Source organism: Saimiri boliviensis, chromosome 17 (assembly GCF_048565385.1).
Source record: "Saimiri boliviensis isolate mSaiBol1 chromosome 17, mSaiBol1.pri, whole genome shotgun sequence".
NCBI lineage: Eukaryota > Metazoa > Chordata > Mammalia > Primates > Cebidae > Saimiri > Saimiri boliviensis.
This window is the reverse complement of record NC_133465.1, coordinates 20,715,476-20,736,265: the sequence shown is the minus strand read 5'-3', so window position 1 is coordinate 20,736,265 and position 20,790 is coordinate 20,715,476. Positions and strand designations below refer to the sequence as shown.

Sequence of the window (20,790 nt, the reverse complement as noted above, 5' to 3'; positions counted from 1 at the left end):
AGCTGTGAAGTGGCCTGGCTTCTTAGTGAGAGGACCCACCTGCTGTGCAGAGGCATTTGCTTCTGGGTGGACACCAGCACACGTGGAAGAACACACCCCCGTAGCCTGGTGTCTGAGAAGCATAGGGGTTGGAAACTCCAACGTCTGCAGAAACCCTGGGCAGAACTCGGGCAAGGTGGGAGGACTCAGGGGTGGTGCAGGCGGGAGGACTCAGCGGTGGGTCAGGTGGGAGGACTCAGCGGTGGTGTGGCGGGAAGACTCAGCAGTGGTGTGGCGGAAGGACTCAGCGCTGGTGCAGTGGGGAGGACTCAGCGGTGGTCCAGATGGGAGGACTCAGCGGTGGTCCAGGCGGGGAGGACTCAGCGGTGGTCTGGGAGGGGAGGACTCAGCAGTGGTCCGGGAGGGGAGGACTCAGCGGTGGTGCAGGTGGGAGGACTCAGCGGTGGTCCAGGTGGGGAGGACTCAGTGGTGGTCTGGGAGGGGAGGACTCAGCAGTGGTCCGGGAGGGGAGGACTCAGCGGTGGTGCAGGTGGGAGGACTCAGCGGTGGTCCAGGTGGGGAGGATTCGGCGGTGGTGCAGGCGGGATGATCATAAGAGCCCTGCCTGCCACATGTGTCTCTCTGTAGGTCGGAGGAGTCCTTCAAACAGTACTTCAGTGAGATGCCCTGGCTGGCTGTCCCCTACACTGACGAGGCTCGGCGGTCGCGCCTCAACCGGCTCTACGGAATCCAAGGTAGGTGCTCCAGCCCTGGCTCCGTGCGGCTCCTGGACACCTGCTCCCCAGGCTCACCGCACCTCTGGCTTTCCTTTAAGAAGGACGTCATTATTTCCATGAGTATAATGTGCATCGTCCTCAACATCTTAGAATTGTCACGGTGTGAATTCTAAGCCACTTTTTTTTTTTTTTTTTTTTTTTTTTTTTCTCTGAGACGGAGTTTCGCTCTTGTTACCCAGGCTGGAGTGCAATGGCGCGATCTCGGCTCACCGCAACCTCCGCCTCCCGGGTTCAGGCAATTCTCCTGCCTCAGCCTCCTGAGTAGCTGGGATTACAGGCACGCGCCACCATGCCCAGCTAATTTTTTGTATTTTTAGTAGAGATGGGGTTTCACCAAGTTGACCAGGATGGTCTCGATCTCTTGACCTCGTGATCCACCCGCCTCGGCCTCCCAAAGTGCTGGGATTACAGGCTTGAGCCACCGCGCCCGGCCTAAGCCACTTTTTAAACATAAGTATTGTGGGGCTGGTTGTGGTGGCTCACGCCTGTAATCCCAGCACTTTGGGAGGCCAAGGCAGGCAGATCACCTGAGTCAGGAGTTTGAGAACAGCCTGGCCAACATGGCAAAACCCCATCTCTACTAAAAATAGAAAGGTCAGCCAGGTGTGGTGGCGCATACTTGTGATCCCAGTTACTGGGGAGGCTGAGGCAGGAGAATTGTTTGAACCCGCAAGACAGAGGTTGCAGTGAGCCAAGATGGCACTATTGCACTCCAGCCTGGGCAACAGAAATAAAATAAGAAGAAGAAGAAATAGTGTCTTAGTACAACAGCTGCTTCTCACTGCTGGCATGGTGGGTTCTAATATGACTGGGACATGGAGCACAGCCTCTCAAATGACTTCACCAAAATCTTATCCCGAAGGTTTACTGTGAAAGACTTGAGAGTGATCCTCAGTTTCATCACTCAGAGTCATTGGGTTTCAGTTTTCTCTTCTGCAAAGTGGGGATGGGAAGGCTTTGCTCAGATAATTGTTGGGAGCATGTGTAGGTAATGTATGTAAAGAGGCATAATAGTGTGGGCTGAATGGGTATCACCTTCTAGGTGAGAAAATTAGTTTCCTGAGAGTGTTGTAAACCAGGACTTAGAGTACTAATCATGGTGTTTTTCAGAAATTATATATATATATATATTTTTTTTCTTTTTTTTTTTTTTTGAGACAGGGTCTCACTCTATCGCCCAGGCTGGAGTGCAGTGGTGCAGTCTCGGCTCACCGCTACCTCTGCTGCCTGGGTTCAAGCAATTCTTCTGCCTCAGCCTCCGGATTAGCTGGGGTTATAGATGCCTGCCTAACTTTTATATTTTTAGTAGAGATAAGATTTCACCATGTTGGTCAGGCTGGTCTTGAACTTCTGACCTCATGATCCACCCGCCTTGGCCTCTCAAAGTGCTAGGATTACAGGCGTGATCCACCGTGCCTGGCCTATATGTGTATTTTTAAGTCAGGGTCTCACTGTGTCATCCAGGCTGGAGTACAGTGGTGCGATCTCTGCTCACTGCAGCCTCTGCCTCCCAGGTTCAAGCCATCCTCTCACCTCAGCCTCCCAAATAGCTGGGATTACAGGTGCACACCACCACGCCCTTCTGATGTTTTTTATTTTTAGTAGAGATGGGTTTTGCTGTGTGGCCCAGGCTGGTCTTGAACTCCTGGGCTCAAGTGATCCACCAGCCTCAGCCTCCCAAAGTGCTGGGATGACAGGCTTGAGCTGCTGCGTCCGTCCCGAAATAATGATTGTTAATGAGACAGACTGTGTTTTTATTCTTTATTGTGTGAATGCCTCCTTCCCAGCCTTCACCCAGCCAAGTTTTTTAATTAGCAAAATGCTTAACTGGGCAGTCTGAGATGCATTTTCTTTGTATCTGTCAGCCATAGACAGATTCAGCTAATAATTGAGTTCTCAGTGCCCCTGGGGTTACAGAGAGTGAAAGAAAGATAAATCCGGATTTACCCACAAGTTCTGCACCTACAGGCAACTCATCAGCCTATTTTTATTTTTTTTTTTTATTTTTTTTTATTTTTGAGACGGAGTCTTGCACTGTTGCTCAGGTTGGAGTTCAGTGGCACGATCTTGGCTCACTGCAACCTCCGCCTCCCAAGTTCAAACAATTCTCCTGCCTCAGCCTCTCGAGTAGCTGGGATTATAGGCACAGGCCACCATACCTGGCTAATTTTTATGTTTTTAGTAGAGATGGGGTTTCACTGTGTTGGCCAGGCTGGTCTTGACCTCCTGACCTCAGGTGATCCACCCGTCTCAGCCTCCCAAAGTGCTGGGATTACAGGAGTGAGCTGCCATGCCCAGCCTCATCAGGCCCTTTGACCTTTTTTCTTCACCATTTAGAATACATACATGGGTTTGTTTGGAGCTGAAGTTTTACAGAATTAATATTTAATTTTAGATTGGTACCTCTCAATCCCAAGTGCGCATGAGAATCACCTGGCAATCTCATGAACATGCAGATTTAGATTCAGTGGGTCTGAGTGGGAGCTGAGAGACTGCGTGTCTGGCCAACCTCCAGGCCATGCCAAGGCTGAATATTAATAGACTGGCTCCGTCCATTAATCCTAGGGCAGTCTGGGGGGGCCCTGCCTCCTGCTAACAGCAAAAATAAAAGCCGTTTCCTTTCCAAACAAAAGTTGAGGGACATGGCATTGCCTACAAGACGAGAAGGAAAGGCACCAAGTTGGTGATGTCAGGGACGTGACCGGGCGCTCCTGTGTGTCCCTCTGCAGTGGGTGATGTCAGGGAGGTCTCTGTGTGCTCCAGTGTGTCCCTCTGTAGTGGGTGGTGTCAGAGAGGTGGCTGGGTGCTCCTGTGTGACCCTCTGCAGTGGGTGATATCAGGGAGGTGGTCAGGTGCTCTTGTGTGTCCCTCTGTAGTGGGTGATGTCAGGGAGGTGGCCGGGTGCTCCTGTGTGTCCCTCTTCAGTGGATGATGTCAGGGAGGTCTCTGTGTGCTCCTGTGTGTCCTCTGCAGTGGGTGATGTCAGGGAGGTCTCTGTGTGCTCCCATGTGACCCTCTGCAGTGGGTGATGTCAGGGAGGTCTCTGTGTGCTCCTGTGTGACTCTCTGCAGTGGGTGATGTCAGGGAGGTGGCCGGGTTGACTTATGTGTCCCTCTGCATTTGTGATGTCAGAGAGGTTGTATCATACTCAGAAGGCCATGTCTGGCCTTCTGCAGAGAGACTTTAGGTGGCCGTGCCTGGGGGTAGGAGCCGTGCTTCTTGAGCTAAGTATCGGGATGACCGTAAGCCAGTGGTCCTGAATAGATGTCTGATTTCCCACTGCGTGTGGGTGTGGAGAGCTCTGTCTCTTAATTCATTTATTCATTCATTACTGAGTGAACGTGTTTACTGAGGGCTGACTGCATGCCTGGACTGCATTCTGTCTGGGACTGGGGACACAATCTTGAATAAAAACAGATACATCCTACCCTTGTGGAGCTTGTAGATATGGAGTGGAGACTCACCCTGATGGTACAGCTGGACGTCAGCTGAACTGCGAGTGCTCTGAATGCAAAGCTGCCCGTGCTGGGGCTGTGGTAGTGAGATTCCGCGTCATTGGAGAGATCAGGGAAGGCTAAGTACGCTGCGCTCCAGTGGGTCTGGAAACCTACTAGGAACGACCACGCAGATGGTGGAGGGAAGGTTCCGACAGAAGGAACAGCCTGGGCAAAGGCCAGGCCGATGCGTTTCTTGTGGAAGGAGGCCGTGACATCACAGATTCCACCTGGCCTGGTAACCACAGGGCTCTCTCCTTCCTCGGAGGCTCTGCCAGGGGCAGCCAAGGTCTGCCGGGTTGTTAGCATTTTGGCCGGGCGCGGTGGCTCAAGCCTGTAATCCCAGCACTTTGGGAGGCCGAGGCGGGTGGATCACGAGGTCGAGAGATCGAGACCAACCTGGTCAACATGGTGAAACCCCGTCTCTACTAAAAATACAAAAAATTAGCTGGGCATGTTGGTGCGTGCCTATAATCCCAGCTACTCAGGAGGCTGAGGCAGGAGAATTGCCTGAACCCAGGAGGCGGAGGTTGCGGTGAGCCGAGATCGCGCCATTGCACTCCAGCCTGGGTAACAAGAGCGAAACTCCGTCTCAAAAAAAAAAAAAAAAAAAAAAAAAAAAAGAAAAATGCATGGCTTGTGCTTTGTCCTTCTGATCCATGTGGTTCCGGTCTTCGTCCCAGAAATGACTCTGTGTTCCTTAAAAGCGACGTGGCTGCCTGATTGTAACTGGATGGCGGGAAGAGGTTCCACGCAGCCAGTGCAGATGTTCCCCCTGTCAGTTTTTGGCTGTGATTAGAGGCTGTGGGAGGGGCTGCAGGTGAGATGCTAGTCAGCTCCATAGAGCCCAGGTCTGTCCTCACTGTTACCAGCAGCTGTGTCCCACCTCTTCTTGTGTCCACGGATTTCCCATCCTTCAGCAGTAGAGATGCTCCTGTGTTCTTTCTTTTTTTTTTTTTTTTTGAGACGGAGTTTCGCTCTTGTTACCCAGGCTGGAGTGCAATGGTGTGATCTCGGCTCACCGCAACCTCCGCCTCCTGGGTTCAGGCAATTCTCCTGCCTCAGCCTCCTGAGTAGCTGGGATTACAGGCACGCGCCACCATGCCCAGCTGATTTTTTGTATTTTTAGTAGAGATTGGGTTTCACCATGTTGACCAGGATGATCTCGATCTCTTGACCTCGTGATCCACCCGCCTCGGCCTCCCAAAGTGCTGGGATTACAGGCTTGAGCCACCATGCCTGGCCGCTCCTGCGTTCTTTCTAACCCCCGTGATGGTGTCTGACGTGTGTCTTCCTCTGACTCCCCTAACAAAGCCCCTTGGTCACATTCAGGCCTGTCACCCGTCCTACCAGCCTCTGTGTGTGTGTGTGTGTGTGTGTGTGTGTGTGTGTGTGTGTGTGTGTGTATACAGGTATGTGCAAAGCGTGACTGTTTGACTTGGCTTGGAACACACCTCACAGATGACCTGGAGGCCCTAAGGTTTTGAAGTCAGAAGAAAGTCAGTTGTTTGTATCTTGAATAAAGACACTTACAACCCTGCCCTTTGCGGAGCCTGCCGGTCAGGAGTGGAGACTGGCCCCAGTCATGCAACTCACGGGTGTGAGTTGTGACTGTGAGTGCTTTGAAGGCACGACCGTGGTGCCTCACCTCAAAACCTGCCAGGCAATAGGTTTTTGGTTTTGGTTTTGTCTTTTGTATAGTTTGAATTTTGTTATGAACCACAATTCTTTGCTTTAGCCCCTAGAAAACTGCTGAATTTGCAACTACCGGCCGGGTGTGTGGCTCACACCTGTAATCCCAGCACTTTGGGAGGCTGAGATGGGTGGATCACCTGAGGTCAGGAGTTCAAGACCAGCCTGGCCAACGTGGTAAAACCACATCTCTACTAAAAATACAAAAGTTAGCCAGGTATGGTGGCTCACGCCTGTAATCCCAGCTACCGCGGAGGCTGGGGCAGGAGAATCACTTGAACCTGGGAGGCAGAAGTTGCAGTGAGCCGAGATCACAGCACTGCACTCCAGCTTACGCGACAAGAGTGAAATTCTGTCTCAGAAAAAAAGAATGAGTCGCTACCTTCAGCAGTTCCGCAAAGCTTAGCATCTGATGCCTGACCTTGACCTGGCCTTCATACTCTCTTCTTCCTTGTTTTTGCTTCAGGGCGATGGTTTCATCTGTATTGGATTATATCACACATTTTTAAAGCCTCCTCAAATCCCATTTGGAATGAAGGGGTGGATTTAAACACACAGGGTTCCATCTCTCAAGTGCCCGCTCATTGTTCAGTGCTCTCGGTACTGAGCTGCGTGGAAGTCGCCGTGAGGGGGCCCAGTGCTGGCTCTGAGCAGACAGGCAGAGATGGGCTGTGGGAGTGACAGAGGCGTGGCACGTGGTGATGTCTTCAGGAGCAGACAGTGCTGGTCTAAGCACGCGTCGTCGTGGACTAGGGTTTGGAAGACGGATACTCGTCCCAGAGAATGCAGCTGCTGCTGCTCTTTCGGGCCGGGAGGCCTCTCGGCATGGAGGGGTTTTCCTTCCCAGAGCCACCTCATCAGGGGAGCGGCAGCTTCCTCGCTGAGGTTCGAGTTCCTTTCTGGATGTGAAGACCGTGTGTCACTGGCATGTTGGGTGGTCAGTGCTCAGGCCGGGGTTCGCCTGAAACTACAGGACAACCAAGGATAGCCTTTGTTTGTTTTTTGTTTTTGTTTTTTGAGACTGAGTCTCACTCTGTTGCCCAGACTGGAGTGCAGTGGCACGATCTCGGCTCACTGCATCCTCTGCCTCCCAGGTTCACGTGATTCTCCTGCCTTGGCCTCCCGAGTCGCTGGGATTACACGTACCTGCCACCACAGCGAGCTAATTTTTTGTATTCAGTAGAGACAGGGTTTCACCATGTTGGTCGAGCTGGTCTCGACCTCCTGACCTCAGGTGATCCACCTGCTTAGGCCTCCCAAAGTGCTGGGATTACAGGCGTAAGCCACCGCACCCAGCCCCAAAGGACAGCCTGTATAAGGCGTAGCCAGTTCAGGGTTGGCTGTCTGTGCCTCACGGTGCTCCGTGGCACTTGTGAGGGCCCGATCTATTGGGCTTCAGAAAGCAGAAGAGGGAACTTTTCTTTCAGCTGCTCCAGCTGGCAGCAGGTAAATGCTGCAGATGGAGGAGCCGTGGCCGCTATGTGTGGCCCAGATGGCCAGAAAGCAGGGAGCACAGCTGGGGCAGAAGAGAATGGAGTTTCCAGAGCCTCATTCACTTAGCACCGCCTCTCAGGCCCTTGGCAGTGTGGGGATGACAGAGCCATGTGTCCCCAACTTCACAGAGCCCTCGGGAGGATCAGAAGCGGATCTCGAGAGGCTCTGTCCTCAGGCAGGCGTCAACCAGGCAGCCGAGCCCCATGAGAAGAATGTGGGATTTGGCAGGAACTCGGCTCCAGCCGGGAGTGTCCTCTGCAGCCCAGTCCTGCACCTGGGCCTTCCCGGCTCCGTGGCGCCCACACTCCTGCCTCTGCCGTCTCTTCTGGTCTCCCTTCAGCTTGGAACTGGCCACTTTTCCAGCTCCCACCTCCTGCTCCTTCATCCTGTTTTCCTTTTTTGTTTGAGATGGAGTCTTGCTCTGTCACTCAGGCTGGAGTGTAACGGAGCAATCTCAGCTCACTGCAGCCTCTGCCTTCTGGGTTCAAGTGATCCTCCTGCCTCAGCCTCCCGGCTACCTGGGATTACAGGCACATGCCACCATGCCTGGCTAATTTTTGTATTTTTAGTAGAGATGGCCAGGCTGGTCTCAAACTCCTGACCTCGGGTGATCTGCCCGCCTCAGCCTCCCAACGTGCAGGGATTACAGGCGTGAGCCACCTTGCCTGGCTCATTTTTTTTTCTATTTTTTTTTTCTTTCTGCTTCCCCCCCCCCCCACCCAGGTGCACACCCAGCTGATTTTTAAAGTCTTTGTAGCAACAGAGTCTCACTGTGTTGAATAGTCTGGTCTCGAACTCCTGGCCTGAGTGATCCTCCTGCCTCAGCCTCCTAAGGCTCTGTTTTCATTCTTCTTGGGCCTTGCTCTGGCTTCGTCCAGGTCTCCATCTCTTTCTGAGTTGCTGCTTCTCCACCTCACAACTTGCTCAGTTCTCTCTTAGCCATTAAAAAACCTTATTGCCCGTTACGTGACCATTTCAATCCACTGGGGCTGTCGTAACAGAATAGCACGGTCTGAGTGTCTTAAACAACAGAAATACATTTCTGACAGTTCCAGAGGCTGGGACATCCAGGACAAAGGTGCGGGAGGTGTGGGTTCCTGGCTGCGGCTCGCTTCGGGTTTGCAGGTGGCTGCTCCTCACTGTGTCCTCACATGTCAGGGGGAGCAACTGCTCACATCCCTCTCTGCCTTCCCTCACAAGGACGTCAGCCCTTCGCCAACGAGGACCCCACCTTTAAGACTTCACGTGACACCTCCTCACAGGGCCTGTCTCCAAATATGGCCGCACTGGGTGTCAGGGCTTCAGCACACAGAGTGGCGGGAGGCCGTGAAAAGACAGTCCATGACAGTTACCGCCCATCTCTCTTTATCGTAGACATCAAAACTCTCCAAAGAGGTTTATAAAGTTAAGCTTTTTGAATCCTTTCTTGAAGAGCACATGAAATATTTCCATGTCTTGAAGTAACTCTACTACAGTAAATTAAGTTTACAAACATGGCGATTCTTAGGTTCTCTTACATGTGGCAGTACTGTTGGTCAGGTTTCAACTGAAAAATCACAAGTCTAGGCCAGGCACAGTGGCTTGGGGCTGCAATCCCAGCTCTTTGAGAGGCCAAGGTGGGAGGATCACTTGAATCCAGGTGTTCTAGACAAGCCTGGGCAACATAGTAAGACCCCATCTCAATCCCTCACCCCCCCAAAAAAGTTATATATGGTAGCATGCACCTCTGGTCCCAGCTACTCAGGAGGCTGAGGCAGGAGGATCACCTGAGCCCAGGAGGTCAAGGCTGCAGTGATCTGCGATCGCACCACTGTGCTCCAGCCTGAGCGCCAGAGCAAGACTCTCTCTCAAAAAAAAAAAAAAAAAAAAATAGCCAGGCGTGGTGGCTCAAGCCTGTAATCCCAGCACTTTGGGAGGCTGAGGCGGGTGGATCACGAGGTCAAGAGATCGAGACCATCCTGGTCAACTTGGTGAAACCCCGTCAATACTAAAAATACTAAAAATTAGCTGGGCATGGTGGCTCGTGCCTGTAATCCTAGCTACTCAGGAGGCTGAGGCAGGAGAATTGCCTGAACCCAGGAGATGGAGGTTGTGGTGAGCCAAGATCGTGCCATTGCACTCCAGCCTGGGTAACAAGAGCGAAACTCCATCTCAAAAAAAAAGAAGTGAATCAATTTCTTAATGACATGGTTTAGAATTGGAATCACAGCATACTTCAGTTACTCTGATAAGCTGTAGTCTCTCTCTCTCTGTCTCTCTCTCTCTCTCTCTGTCTCTTTTTTTTTTGGAGACAGAATCTCTCCCTTTCACCCAGGCTGGAGTGCAGTGGTGCAATCTTGGCTTACTGCAACCTCCACCTCCCGAGTTCAAATGATCCTCCTGTCTCAGCCTTCCGAGTAGCCATGTCTGGCTAATTTCTGTATTTTCAATAGAGACAGGGTTTGTCTACATTGCCCAGGCTGGTCTTGAACTCCTGACCTCAGGTGATCCGCTCACCTCGGCTCCCGAAGTGCTCAAATGACAAACCTGAGCCACTGTGCCCCACTCACCATAGTTTCTGAAACAAAAACAAATACTGAAGTTAAATACCAAATATGCGTACGCTTCTTGACACACAAAAACGTCAGTGGCACGAGTTTGATTCATATTTCTACACTGAGTTCCAGATCTTCCTAGGTTTGAAGGATGCTTACTTACTGAGGAAGTAACTATATCGTTGCAGTGACAGCATTTGGAAGCGTCTTCTGGATGCGTCAGGTTGTGCTGAGCCCCGCACCCGGCCTTCGGGCCCGTTTGTGGCTCCGTGTCCTCACCCGCCAAGAGGGTGGCGGTTTCTCCTTCAGAGCCTTCCAGCTCCGTCCCTGGTTTGACTGCTGCCATTTCTGCTTCTCTGTGGTCGTAGAAGCCCGGAGACCTTTCCAGGCAGCACTGTCCCTTGCTGGGATTTTGCTTTCCTGGCCTCTGAGGAGGTTTAAATGTGTCCAGGCTGGACCTAAATACCTTTGAACTTGAAGGAACTGTGCTGTTTCCATCAGCTTCATAGCATCACAAAACTCGGACAGTTAGTTTTGATTGAATTCTGAATATTTCTAAGCTTTTGTGTGATTTTGTGGTTACAGCTTCCGCAGTCATTCAGTAGATGTGTTCTGTGTATGTGTACACATGCACACTCATACACAGTTACTTGCACACACACACTCTCACACACAAACTCACGTGCATACATGTGCACACATGGACACTCACGCAGCCTGGAGGGAAGCACTGCCACGAGGTTACCATGCATCATCGTGATGAGTCTCATGTTTTTCCTATGTGTAAATGAATCTGTGAGTATCATACAGCATTGCTTGGTGTGTCTTTTAGGAGCCGACTTCAAATACCAACATGCCACATATCTTTTGCAACTGGCTTTACTCACTTCATGTTATATTTTCAAGATTTATCCCTGTTGATATTTACATGGAACTCATTTCTTTTCAGTGCTGAAAAGTGCTTTATCGTAAGACCGTGCCCCGCTTCGCGTGTCTGCCCGACTGCTGACAGGCACAGGCTGTTGCTGGAGAGTGTTGCCGTGACTGTCCCCTTGGCTGCCCCGGAATTTATCTGAGCTTCGTCACACTGCCAGCTGGGCTGCTTTCCTTAGAAAGGAAACCTTTAAGGAAAGGAATTTCCTCAACTGTCTGGTTTTTGTTGGGTTTTTTTTTTTGTTTGTTTGTTTTTCTTTCTTTTTCGAGACAGAGTCTCACTCTGTTGTCCACGCTGGAGTGCAGTGGTGTGATCTCAGCTCACTGCAACCTCTGCTTCCCGGGTTCCAGCAATTCTCCTGCCTCAGTTTCCCAAGTAACTGGGATTACAGGCACCCGCCCCATGCCCGGCTAATTTATTTTTAGTAGAGACAGAGTTTCACCATGTTGGCCAGGGTGGTCTCAAACTCCTGACCTCGTGATCCACTCGCCTTGGCCTCCCAATGTGCTGAGATTACAGGCGTGAGCCACCACACCTGGCTTCTTTCCTTAACTCTCTAACCAGGGAAGTGTTTCTGGGGATCCAGGAGGACGCAGGAGCGGAGGATCCGAGAGGCAGACCCAGGCGTTGGCTGACTTATGACTGTCATCCCCGCCTCACCCCCATGGCTCTTCCGATCTGATTTACCTCTGAGTTCACTTGCTAAATCTGATACCGTTTGAGAAAACGTATCCAGACATAGCTGTCGCGCCGTCACCCACCTTCCTGCCTCAGCAGCACAACTGTTGCTGCTTTTCTGAGTCCCTTTTGGTTCCTGCCCACATGCATCTGGACTCAAACAGACTTGTCATGTGCACACAGCACTGTGCGCCCTGCAGCTGTCACTAAACAGTGCAGTGCAAGCATTTCCTTGCAATGGTGCTATGGTCTTCGTAATGACCTTTTCCATGATCACGTAGTATTTTGCCTGCTGGTGCATCCTCACCAGCTTTTCTGTTCCAATACCTGCTTTTCCTTCCATTTCTATTCCCAGCTCCCGGTAATCTTTGGGGAATTCCTCCTGGCTGCCTCAGATCATGGTGCCACCGAGATACAGAGAAGGCTGGGTCATAGCCCTACCCACTCCTCCCAGCCTCCCAGGGTCCTGGACCCCTTCAGCTTCTTTGCCCCAGCCCCGACCTCCTTCAGAACCCCCTGTCTCACTGGCAGTGGAAAAGTTACTAAACCATCGGACGGTCTCGGCGCACCTGGCCTTGAGATTGCTTTAAATTCATACACCTAGGCTCCTCCTTGGAGAATAAGAGTGTTTGGAGTTGGCTCTTTTGTATGTTTTGTGGGAGATGGTGAAAGGGGTCTTTAGGCCCCACTCACGTCGAAGAGCAGGGGTCTCGAGGCCAAGCCCTCTCCAGGAACTTAGAGTACATGTCCCAAGCCCACAGGTGTAGCTTGGGATGGTGGCAGCAAGAGTGCACCAAGCCTACCCTTGGCCGACATCACACTGTGGCTGGGACTCTCACTGAGGTCTCGGCCACATCTCTGCTTTCTGTTTCTTTTGCTAACTTCTTCCCCCCAGCACGGAGTCCTCTGTGGATCTCACTAGAGCACGCTCCCAGTTTTCCATACCTCTGCCTTCTCATGAGCCAAATAATCATTTAGGGCTGATTAAAAAACTATATAGTTTAAAAAAAAAAAAAACTATAAAGCACAGTGTCTCACACCTGTCATCCCAGCACTTTGGGAGGCCGAGGCAGGCCGATCACTTGAGGTCAGGAGTTTGAGACCAGCTTGGCCAACATGGCGAAACCTGTCTCTACCAAAAAATGCAAAAGTTAGCGGGGCATGGTGGCAGGCGCCTGTAGTCCCAGCTACTTGGGAGGCTGAAGCAAGAGAATTGGTTGAACCCGGGAGGCAGAGGTTGCAGTGAGTTGAGATTGCGCCACTGTACTCCAGCCTGGCAACAGAGTGAGACTCTGTCTTTAAAAAAAAAAAAAAGCTGATTCATAATAACAGCCAATACTTATGAAATACTTTCAATATACCAAGCCCTCTGCTAAAAAGTATTTTATATTGGCTGGGCATGGTGGCTCATGCCTATAATCCCAGCACTTCGGGAGGCCGAGGTGGGTGGATCACCTGAGGTTGGGAGTTTGAGACAAGCCTGGACAACACGGTTAAACCCTGTCTCTACTAAAAATAGAAAAAATTATTTGGCTGTGGTGTTGGGCACCTTAACCCAGCTACTCGGCAGGCTGAGGCAGGAGAATCACTTGAACCCAGGAGGCAGAGGTTGCAGTGCGCCAAGATTGCACCACTGCACTGCAGCCTGAGGGACAGAGCGAGACTCCATCTCAAAAAAGAAAAGAAAAGTACTTTAATACCTTGTTTATTCCTCACAGTAACCAAGTCGGATAGGAAACTCTCATTATCTCCATCAGGCAGCTGTGGAAATGAGACTTGAAAGGTGAGGCCAGATGCAGTGGCTCAGGCCTGTAACTCCAGCACTTGGGGAGGCTGAAGCTGGCAGATCGCTTGAGGCCAGGAGTTTGAAACCAGCCTGCTCAACATAGGGAAACCACATCTCTACAAAAAAATTTAAAAATTAGCTGGGCTTGGTGGCACTTGCCTGTAACCCCAGCTACCCCGGAGGCTGACATGGGAGAATCACTTGAACCTGGGAAGTGCGGGGGTACAGTGATTTGAGATCTCTCCATTGCACTCCAGCCTGGGTGACAGTGCCCCATCTCAGAGTCTCCATCTCAAAAAAAAAAAAAGAGAGAATTGACTTGCCTGGATCTTCCTTAGAATTCCCGCTGTACTTCCCCCAGGCATCCCAGCCACCCACACAGGGAAACAGTTCAGGCAAAGCAGCAGTGTAGAGGCATGCTTTAGAAGTTTGCTGGGGAAACAGGGAGTGTGTGAAGGGGGAGAAAGGGAAGCGGTGACTGTCCTCTCAGCCTTCTCCCCCAAGAGCGGAGGGAGATGGGTGTGCAGAAAGCTTCAGGTACAGGGCTTCCCTGCCCTGGTTCAGACAGTCCCCACCCCAGGTGCTGGGAGAGCCCCAGCGGTGTCGATGACCTGGTAGAAAGAGCAGAAGCCAGTTCCTTTTTCTTGCCCCTGGTTCATCTGTGGAGAGAGGAGGGATGTGCACATGTCGGGCTCTAGGCCAAGCAAGTGAGGATCAGCTGATGGGGCAGAGCCTGGTACCGCAGACACGGACGGTTCCCCCGTGCAGGTGATGGGGGGAGCCTGGCACCGCAAATACAGATGGTTCCCCCATGCAGGTGATGGGGGGAGCCTGGCACCGCAGATACTGATGTTCCCCCGTGCAGGTGCCGGAAACGAGGGGCTTCCTTGGGTTCAGGTCTGCCTGTGATAATTACCAGGTTGGTTTCTGCTTAAGCCGACAGTCACAGGGCCCCATCCCGCCCGTCTCTGCACAGCTTGTTGTCTTAGGCGCTCAGATGTGATCCCCAGGGGCATCGTTCCTGGGGGAAGCTGCCGAGTGCTCCTCAGCAGCCAGGTGGGGCCTCTGTGTCCTTGCCTTGCTGTCCTGGGCCCCACAGGCACCGATTTGAAAGAGGCTGCAGCCACAGTCATGAGAAAGGCCCCTTAGAGGAGGCTCTGGGAGAGCCCGCGGCGCTGAGCCGGAAATGGGTGGAGACCCTGGGAGAGCCCATGGCCCTGAAGTGGGTAGAGGAGGCCCTCGGAGAGCCCCCCAGCGCTGATCTGGACAGGGGACAGGGGGCTGCTTTTCCTCCTCCCTTCCCCGACCTCCGCGGCTGCTGCTTCTCCATGTACCCACTAGGCCTCCCACGCAGGGCACCCGCAGGCCTGTGCTGGGCCTCGTCGCGGCAGCAGGGGCTGAGTCACCGCAGTGCTCTTGATCACATGACTGCAGAAGCACCGCAGCTCTGAGAAGGAGACCTTGCCACAGGGGTTTTGAGATGGGCGTGTGGTGAAGCGGAGGTGCCTTTTGCGGCCAGCTGGGCCTGTGGCAGGCCGGGCCCGGTTCCCTTTGTGCTGCCGCTCGAGACCAGCCCCGGAGCCTCAGGAGTGGACACGTGGTGGGCCACGGCCTCCGGGAGAGAACAAGCAGCCACGAGGACCGGGCTGGAAATGCCCGGGGCTCCCGTGCTGCGGCAGACACGCGACTCCTTAGGAGCACTGTCAGCACTGGGCATCCGGAAGCTGCGGGAGAGCCGGCTGCGTGCATGCGTGCGTGATGGGGCAGTGTGTGTGTGCATGCGTGTGTGACGGGGCAGTGTGTATGTGTGTGTGTGATGGGGCAGTGTGTGTGTGCATGCGTGTGTGACGGGGCAGTGTGTGTGCGCATGTGTGTGTGTGATGGAGCAGTGCGTGCGTGATGGGGTAGTGTGTGTGTGCACGTGAGTCATGGGGCAGTGTGTGTGTGATGGGGCAGTGCGTACGTGATGTTGGGGCAGTGTGTGTGTGCGTGTGTGTGATGGGGCACTGTGTGCATGAGTGTGATGGGGTAGTGTGTGTGTGCATGCGTGTGTCTGTGATGGGGTAGTACGTGCGTGATGGGGCAGTGTGTGTGTGATGGGGTCCTGCGTGCGTGATGGGGCAATGTGTGTGTGTGCACGTGTGAGTGATGGGGCAGTGCGTGTGTGCATGCCTCTGTGTGTGTGTGATGGGGTGGTGTGTGCATGATGGGGCAATGTGTATGTGTGTGTGCATGTGAGTGATGGGGCAGTGTGTGTGTGCATGCCTGTGTGATAGGGCAGTGCACGCGTGATGTTGGGGCAGTGTGTGTGTGTGTGTGTGCGTGTGTGTGTGTGTGAGATAGGGCAGTGTATGTGTGTGTGCATGTGTGTGTATGATGGGGCAGTGTGTGTGTGATAGGGCAGTGCGTGTGTGATGGGGCAGTGTGTGTGTGTGATTGGGCAGTGCACATGTGATGGTGGGGCAGCATGTGCATGCATGTGTGTGTTGGGGCAGTGTGTGCATGCATGTGTGTGTGTGATGGGGCAGTGAGTGCATCATGGGGCAGTGTGTGTGCATTCGTGTTATGTGTGATGGAGCAGTGCATGCGTGATGTTGGGGCAGTGTGTGTGTGCATGCATGACTGATGGGATACTGCATGCATGATGGGGCAGTATGTGTGTGTGAGTGGTGGGGCAGTGTGTGTGTGCATGTGATGGGGCAGTGTGTGTGCATGCGTGTGATGGGGCAATGTGTGTGCATGCGTGTGTGATGGGGCAGTGTGTGTGCGTGTATGTGTGTGATGGGGCAGTGTGTGTGCATGCGTGTGTGTGATGGGGCAGTATGTGTGTGCATGTGAGTGATGGAGCAGTGTGTGTGCGCATGTGTGTGATGGGGCAGTGTGTGTGCATGCGTGTGTGATGGGGCAGTGTGTGTGCATGTGTGTGTGATGGGGCAGTGCATGTGCACGTGCATGTGTGATGGGGCAGTGTGTGCATGTGTGTGTGTGTGATGGGGCAGTGTGTGTGCATGCGTGTGTGAGTGATGGGGCAGTGCATGTGCGTGTGTGCATGATGGGGCAGTGTATGTGATGGGGCAGTGTGTGTGTGACGGGGCGGTGTGTGCGTGCGTGCGTGATGGGGCAGTGTGTGTGCACGTGTGTGTGATGGAGCAGTGTATGCGTGATGTCGGGCAGAGTGTGTGCATGTGTATGTGTGTGATGAAGTGCGTGCATGATGGGGCAGTGTGCGTGTGTCCATATGTGTATGTGTGTGATGGGGCAGTGTGTGAGTGATGGGGCGGGGGGTGTGTGTGTGTGTGTGTGTGTGTGTGTATTGTTTGGCAATGAGCATATCTGAAAAGCCCTGGGGAAAGCCAGCTCTGTGTGTGTGTGTGTGTGTGTGTGTGTGTGTGTGTGTGTGTTGTCCAGCACTGAACATTTCTGAAAAGCTCCGGAGAGAGCCAGCTGCATGTGCGTGTGTGTGTGATGTTGGGGCAGAGTGTGCATGTGTGGGGGGGTGCGTGTGTGTGTTGTCTGGCCCTGAGCGTTTCTGAAAAGCCCCGGGGAGAGCCAGCTGCATGTGCGTGTGTGTGTGATGTTTGGGCAACGTGTATGTGTGCGTGTGTGTGTTGTCTGGCCCTGAGCGTTTCTGAAAAGCCCCGGGGAGAGCCAGCTGCATGTGCGTGTGTAATGTAGGAGCAGTGACCATCCTTGAGGACCCGCCCCCAACACAGCCACCTTCATCTCCAAGGTATGAACGTAATGGACACGTTGACTCCTCTCAAAGGCAGCCCTGCCGCGCGCCCGCTGTGACGGTTGCTGCAGTAGGGTATGAAACACCAGGGCCATGTAAAGGAAAATGTCAGTGGAGCAAATTGCTGATCGAATGCCTTGGAATCTGTAAATACTAAATTGCTCTGGCTTTCACTCGGGCAGCCCGAGAGGAGAGGCGTCTGGAATGTGCTGGGGGCTGGGTGGGGAGCGGCTGCCAGTGGAGAGACAGAGGTGCCTGAAGGCTGAGGCTGAGGCTGCCTCTGTGGGCTGTGGTTGTGGGTGTCATCATGCTGGAGGAGAAGCTATAGGGAGTAGGGTAGAAAAAGCAGGGAGGTGGGAGGTGGAAAAGTCACCTGCAGCTGTGACCACAGGGTTTTCTCTGAGTTTTTATTGAAGGCTTTTTGGTTGGGGTTACGTGTGGCTTGCAGGCAAGCTTTCTGTGACTCTTCTTCCCCAGCCCTGGGGAGGGGAGCGAGGAGAGCTGGGGTGCACACGGCGGGGGCTGCAGTCAGCCAGCCGCCGCCTCTGAGTCTCCTGTGCGGCAGCCTCAGTCTCTTCCTTGCACTGACCCTGCGCTCACCATGGCCGGCCAAGGACTCCTCTCCTTGGTGACTTTGTGCTCCCATGTGGCCGTAGCAGGTCCACTGCATGGTCGCTGCTCCACCTCTGTTCCAGCTTTGAGCCCCTGCCGCTAGGGACGGTCTCCTGTGCCTTTGGGGTCTCTCTAGGAGGCTGGCAGTGATCAGTTCCTCTGATGTGACAAGACCCTGTGCTAGGTTCTTTATTATTTATTTATTTATTTATTTATTTATTTTTTGAGACGGAGTTTCGCCCTTGTTACCCAGGCTGGAGTGCAATGGCGCGATCTTGGCTCACCGCAACCTCCGCCTCCCGGGTTCAGGCAATTCTCCTGCCTCAGCCTCCTGAGTAGCTGGGATTACAGGCATGTGCCACCATGCCCAGCTGTTTTGTATTTTTAGTAGAGACGGGGTTTCACCATGTTGACCAGGATGGTCTCGATCTCTTGACCTCGTGATCCACCCGCCTCGGCCTCCCAAAGTGCTGGGATTACAGGCTTGAGCCACCGCGCCCGGCCTTCTTTATTATTTATTTTTTTTTGAGACAGAGTCTTGCTCTGTCACCCAGGCTAGGGTGTAGTTGTGTCATCTTGGCTCACTACAATCTCCACTTCCTGGGTTCAAGCAATTCTCCTGCGTCAGCCTCCCAAGTAGCTGGCATTACAGGCATGTGCCACCACACCTGGCTAACATTTGTATTTTTAGTAGAGATGGGGTTTCACCAGCCTGGCTTGTTGAACCTGTTGACCAAGCTGGTCTCAAACTCCTGACCTCAAATGATCCGCTCACCTCAGCCTCCCAAACTATGTAAGTTCTTTAAACGGGTGAAGTCACTGATCTTTCAGTAATGGAGTAAGGTAGAAACTACAGCACATTTATCAGGTCGCAGCTGAGGCTCCTGAGGCCCCGAAAGGCAAAGGTGACGGGTGACAGGCAGACCTGAGGGAGTGCCATGGCTGCCCCTGGCCAGACCAGGATTCTCCCCAGGCTTTGTGACTGTAGACCTGGACTCTTCATTGTGAGCCTGTCCCGGATCTTCCATGTGCTCCACTGCTGTAGGTGGGACCCTGGGCTGGACCTGCCCCTCCTGCCAGGCAGGGCCTGCCTCCCCCAGGCCAACGGCCTCGCACCCTCCCTCCCTCAAAGGCATCCCCACAGACCCACTCCTCCTGCCAGGCAGGGCCCGCCTCGCCGAGGCCAGCAGCCACACACCCTCTCTCCCTTGCAGGCATCCCCACGCTCATCGTGCTGGATCCACAGGGCGAGGTGATCACGCGGCAGGGGCGGGTGGAGGTGCTGAACGACGAAGACTGCCGCGAGTTCCCCTGGCACCCCAAGCCCGTGCTGGAGCTCTCCGACTCCAACGCTGCCCAGCTCAACGAGGGTCCCTGCCTCGTCCTCTTTGTAGGTATGAAGCTCCCAGGGTGTGGGGACCTGGGCGGGGGGTGGGGCAGGAGGGGCATTGCTTGGGAGGAGCCTGTCCCTGCAGCTTGTCTCTGTGAGGAGCAGTACGGCTGGGCCTTTGTCTCTCCGGGAGCCTTGCTTTTGGCCCCAGTGATTTATTCATGGCGGCCCCTGTGGGAGCTGCGGGTGCACTTGCCCTCCTAGCTGCTCCCCAGCTGCCAGCTGGGGAGAACAGGTCAGGTGTAGAGGATGCCCTCGGGGCCCCATGCACAGACCCATTGTTGGAAAGAGGCTGAACACACAGCAGCTGCAGAGGGCTGGACCCCTCTGGCTGAGGCTCCCCGTGGCTGTGGCTGCTGATCCTCTGTGCTCTGATGAGCCGCTCCCTCCCGGCTCCTTCTTCCTCGATGGCACCTCCCAGTCTCCCATCTCACCCAATGTGTTCTTAGCGGGTAATGGCCCAGCCTGGCCAGGAGTGTCCATGCCAGGCTCCCAGTAGTGTGGTGGGATGACCCTCATTCCTTTTGCAAGACCTGGCCTCTGCCTTGGACTTCTCCCTCCAGCAACTCAAAATTACTGTACGATGCTGGGTGCAGTGCCTCATGCCTGTAATCCCAGCACTTTGGGAGGCCGAGGCAGGAGGATGACCTGACGTCAGGGGTTCAAGACTAGCCTGGCCAACATGGTGAAACCCCGTCTCTACTAAAAATATAAAAAAATTAGTCAAGTGTAGTGGTGGGTGCTTATAATCCCAGTTACTCAGGAGGCAGGAGAATCACTTGAACCTGGGAGGCGAAGGCTGCAGTGAGCCAAGATCTCGCCATTGCACTCCAGCCTGGGCGACAGAGCAAGATTCCGTCAAAACTAAACAGCCTCTGAGAAGACCAGATCCCTCACCCCGTCACTACCAGTTTTTTCCACCATTTTCACTGGGAAGCCGGAGGTCTGAGGTCCTGGCTTCTCATTCTGTGACTGAGAGAAACTCTAGCAGGGCCTCAGGTCCTGGCTTGAGGATGCTCAGCTTCCCCGGGCGTTTGTGAGGAATCCAGGGGAAAGGACTGGGCATCGGGCAGTAGCGCTGCTCACTGGGTGGGTTCCTCGGGTGAGCCTGGTGCAGGAGAGCGCTGTGTGCGAGCTTCGCTGCTGGGACGCGGGGAGAGCGCTGTGTGTGAGCTTTGCTGCTGGGACGTGTGCAGACGCACCTGCACCTGCCGGAAGCAGGATTGGTGTTGGAGGGGAGGTCCGTCTCCATTCTGGGGCTGCCCACGTGGGCGTTGTTGCAGCTCAGGCCCACTTGGCGGGCACTGCTCTATTTGACAAGCCAGCGTTTCTTCCCATCTTTTTTTCTCATGACCCCCATCATAGATTCTGAGGATGACGGAGAATCCGAGGCAGCCAAGCAGCTGATTCAGCCAATAGCAGAGAAAATCATTGCCAAATACAAAGCCAAAGAGGAGGAGGCGCCGCTTCTGTTCTTTGTAGCCGGGGAGGTGAGTGTGGAGGGAGGCTTAGCCCCCAGGGCTGGCTCCCAGGGCTGCCTGAAAGGACCCCAGGGTCAGGGTGGCCTGTGCTTCTGAGAGAGCCCACAGACAAATGTGGCAAGAAAAAGAGATCATTCACCCTGGAAAACCGTTTCCTACCCTGCAGCTTCCTCTTCCCGTCCTTCT

General features: G+C 53.6%; 1 protein-coding gene across 1 annotated transcript in view; it reads left to right on the top strand.

Moving 5' to 3' along the window:
- NXN (nucleoredoxin) overlaps window positions 1-20,790 on the top strand; it is a 164,337-nt gene that overhangs the window by 136,965 nt on the left and 6,582 nt on the right. Inside the window, exons 5-7 of the mRNA XM_039476541.2 lie at window positions 628-734; window positions 18,948-19,127; window positions 20,489-20,613. Coding sequence (XP_039332475.1) covers window positions 628-734; window positions 18,948-19,127; window positions 20,489-20,613 — 412 coding nt within the window. The remainder of the gene's footprint in view (window positions 1-627; window positions 735-18,947; window positions 19,128-20,488; window positions 20,614-20,790) is intronic.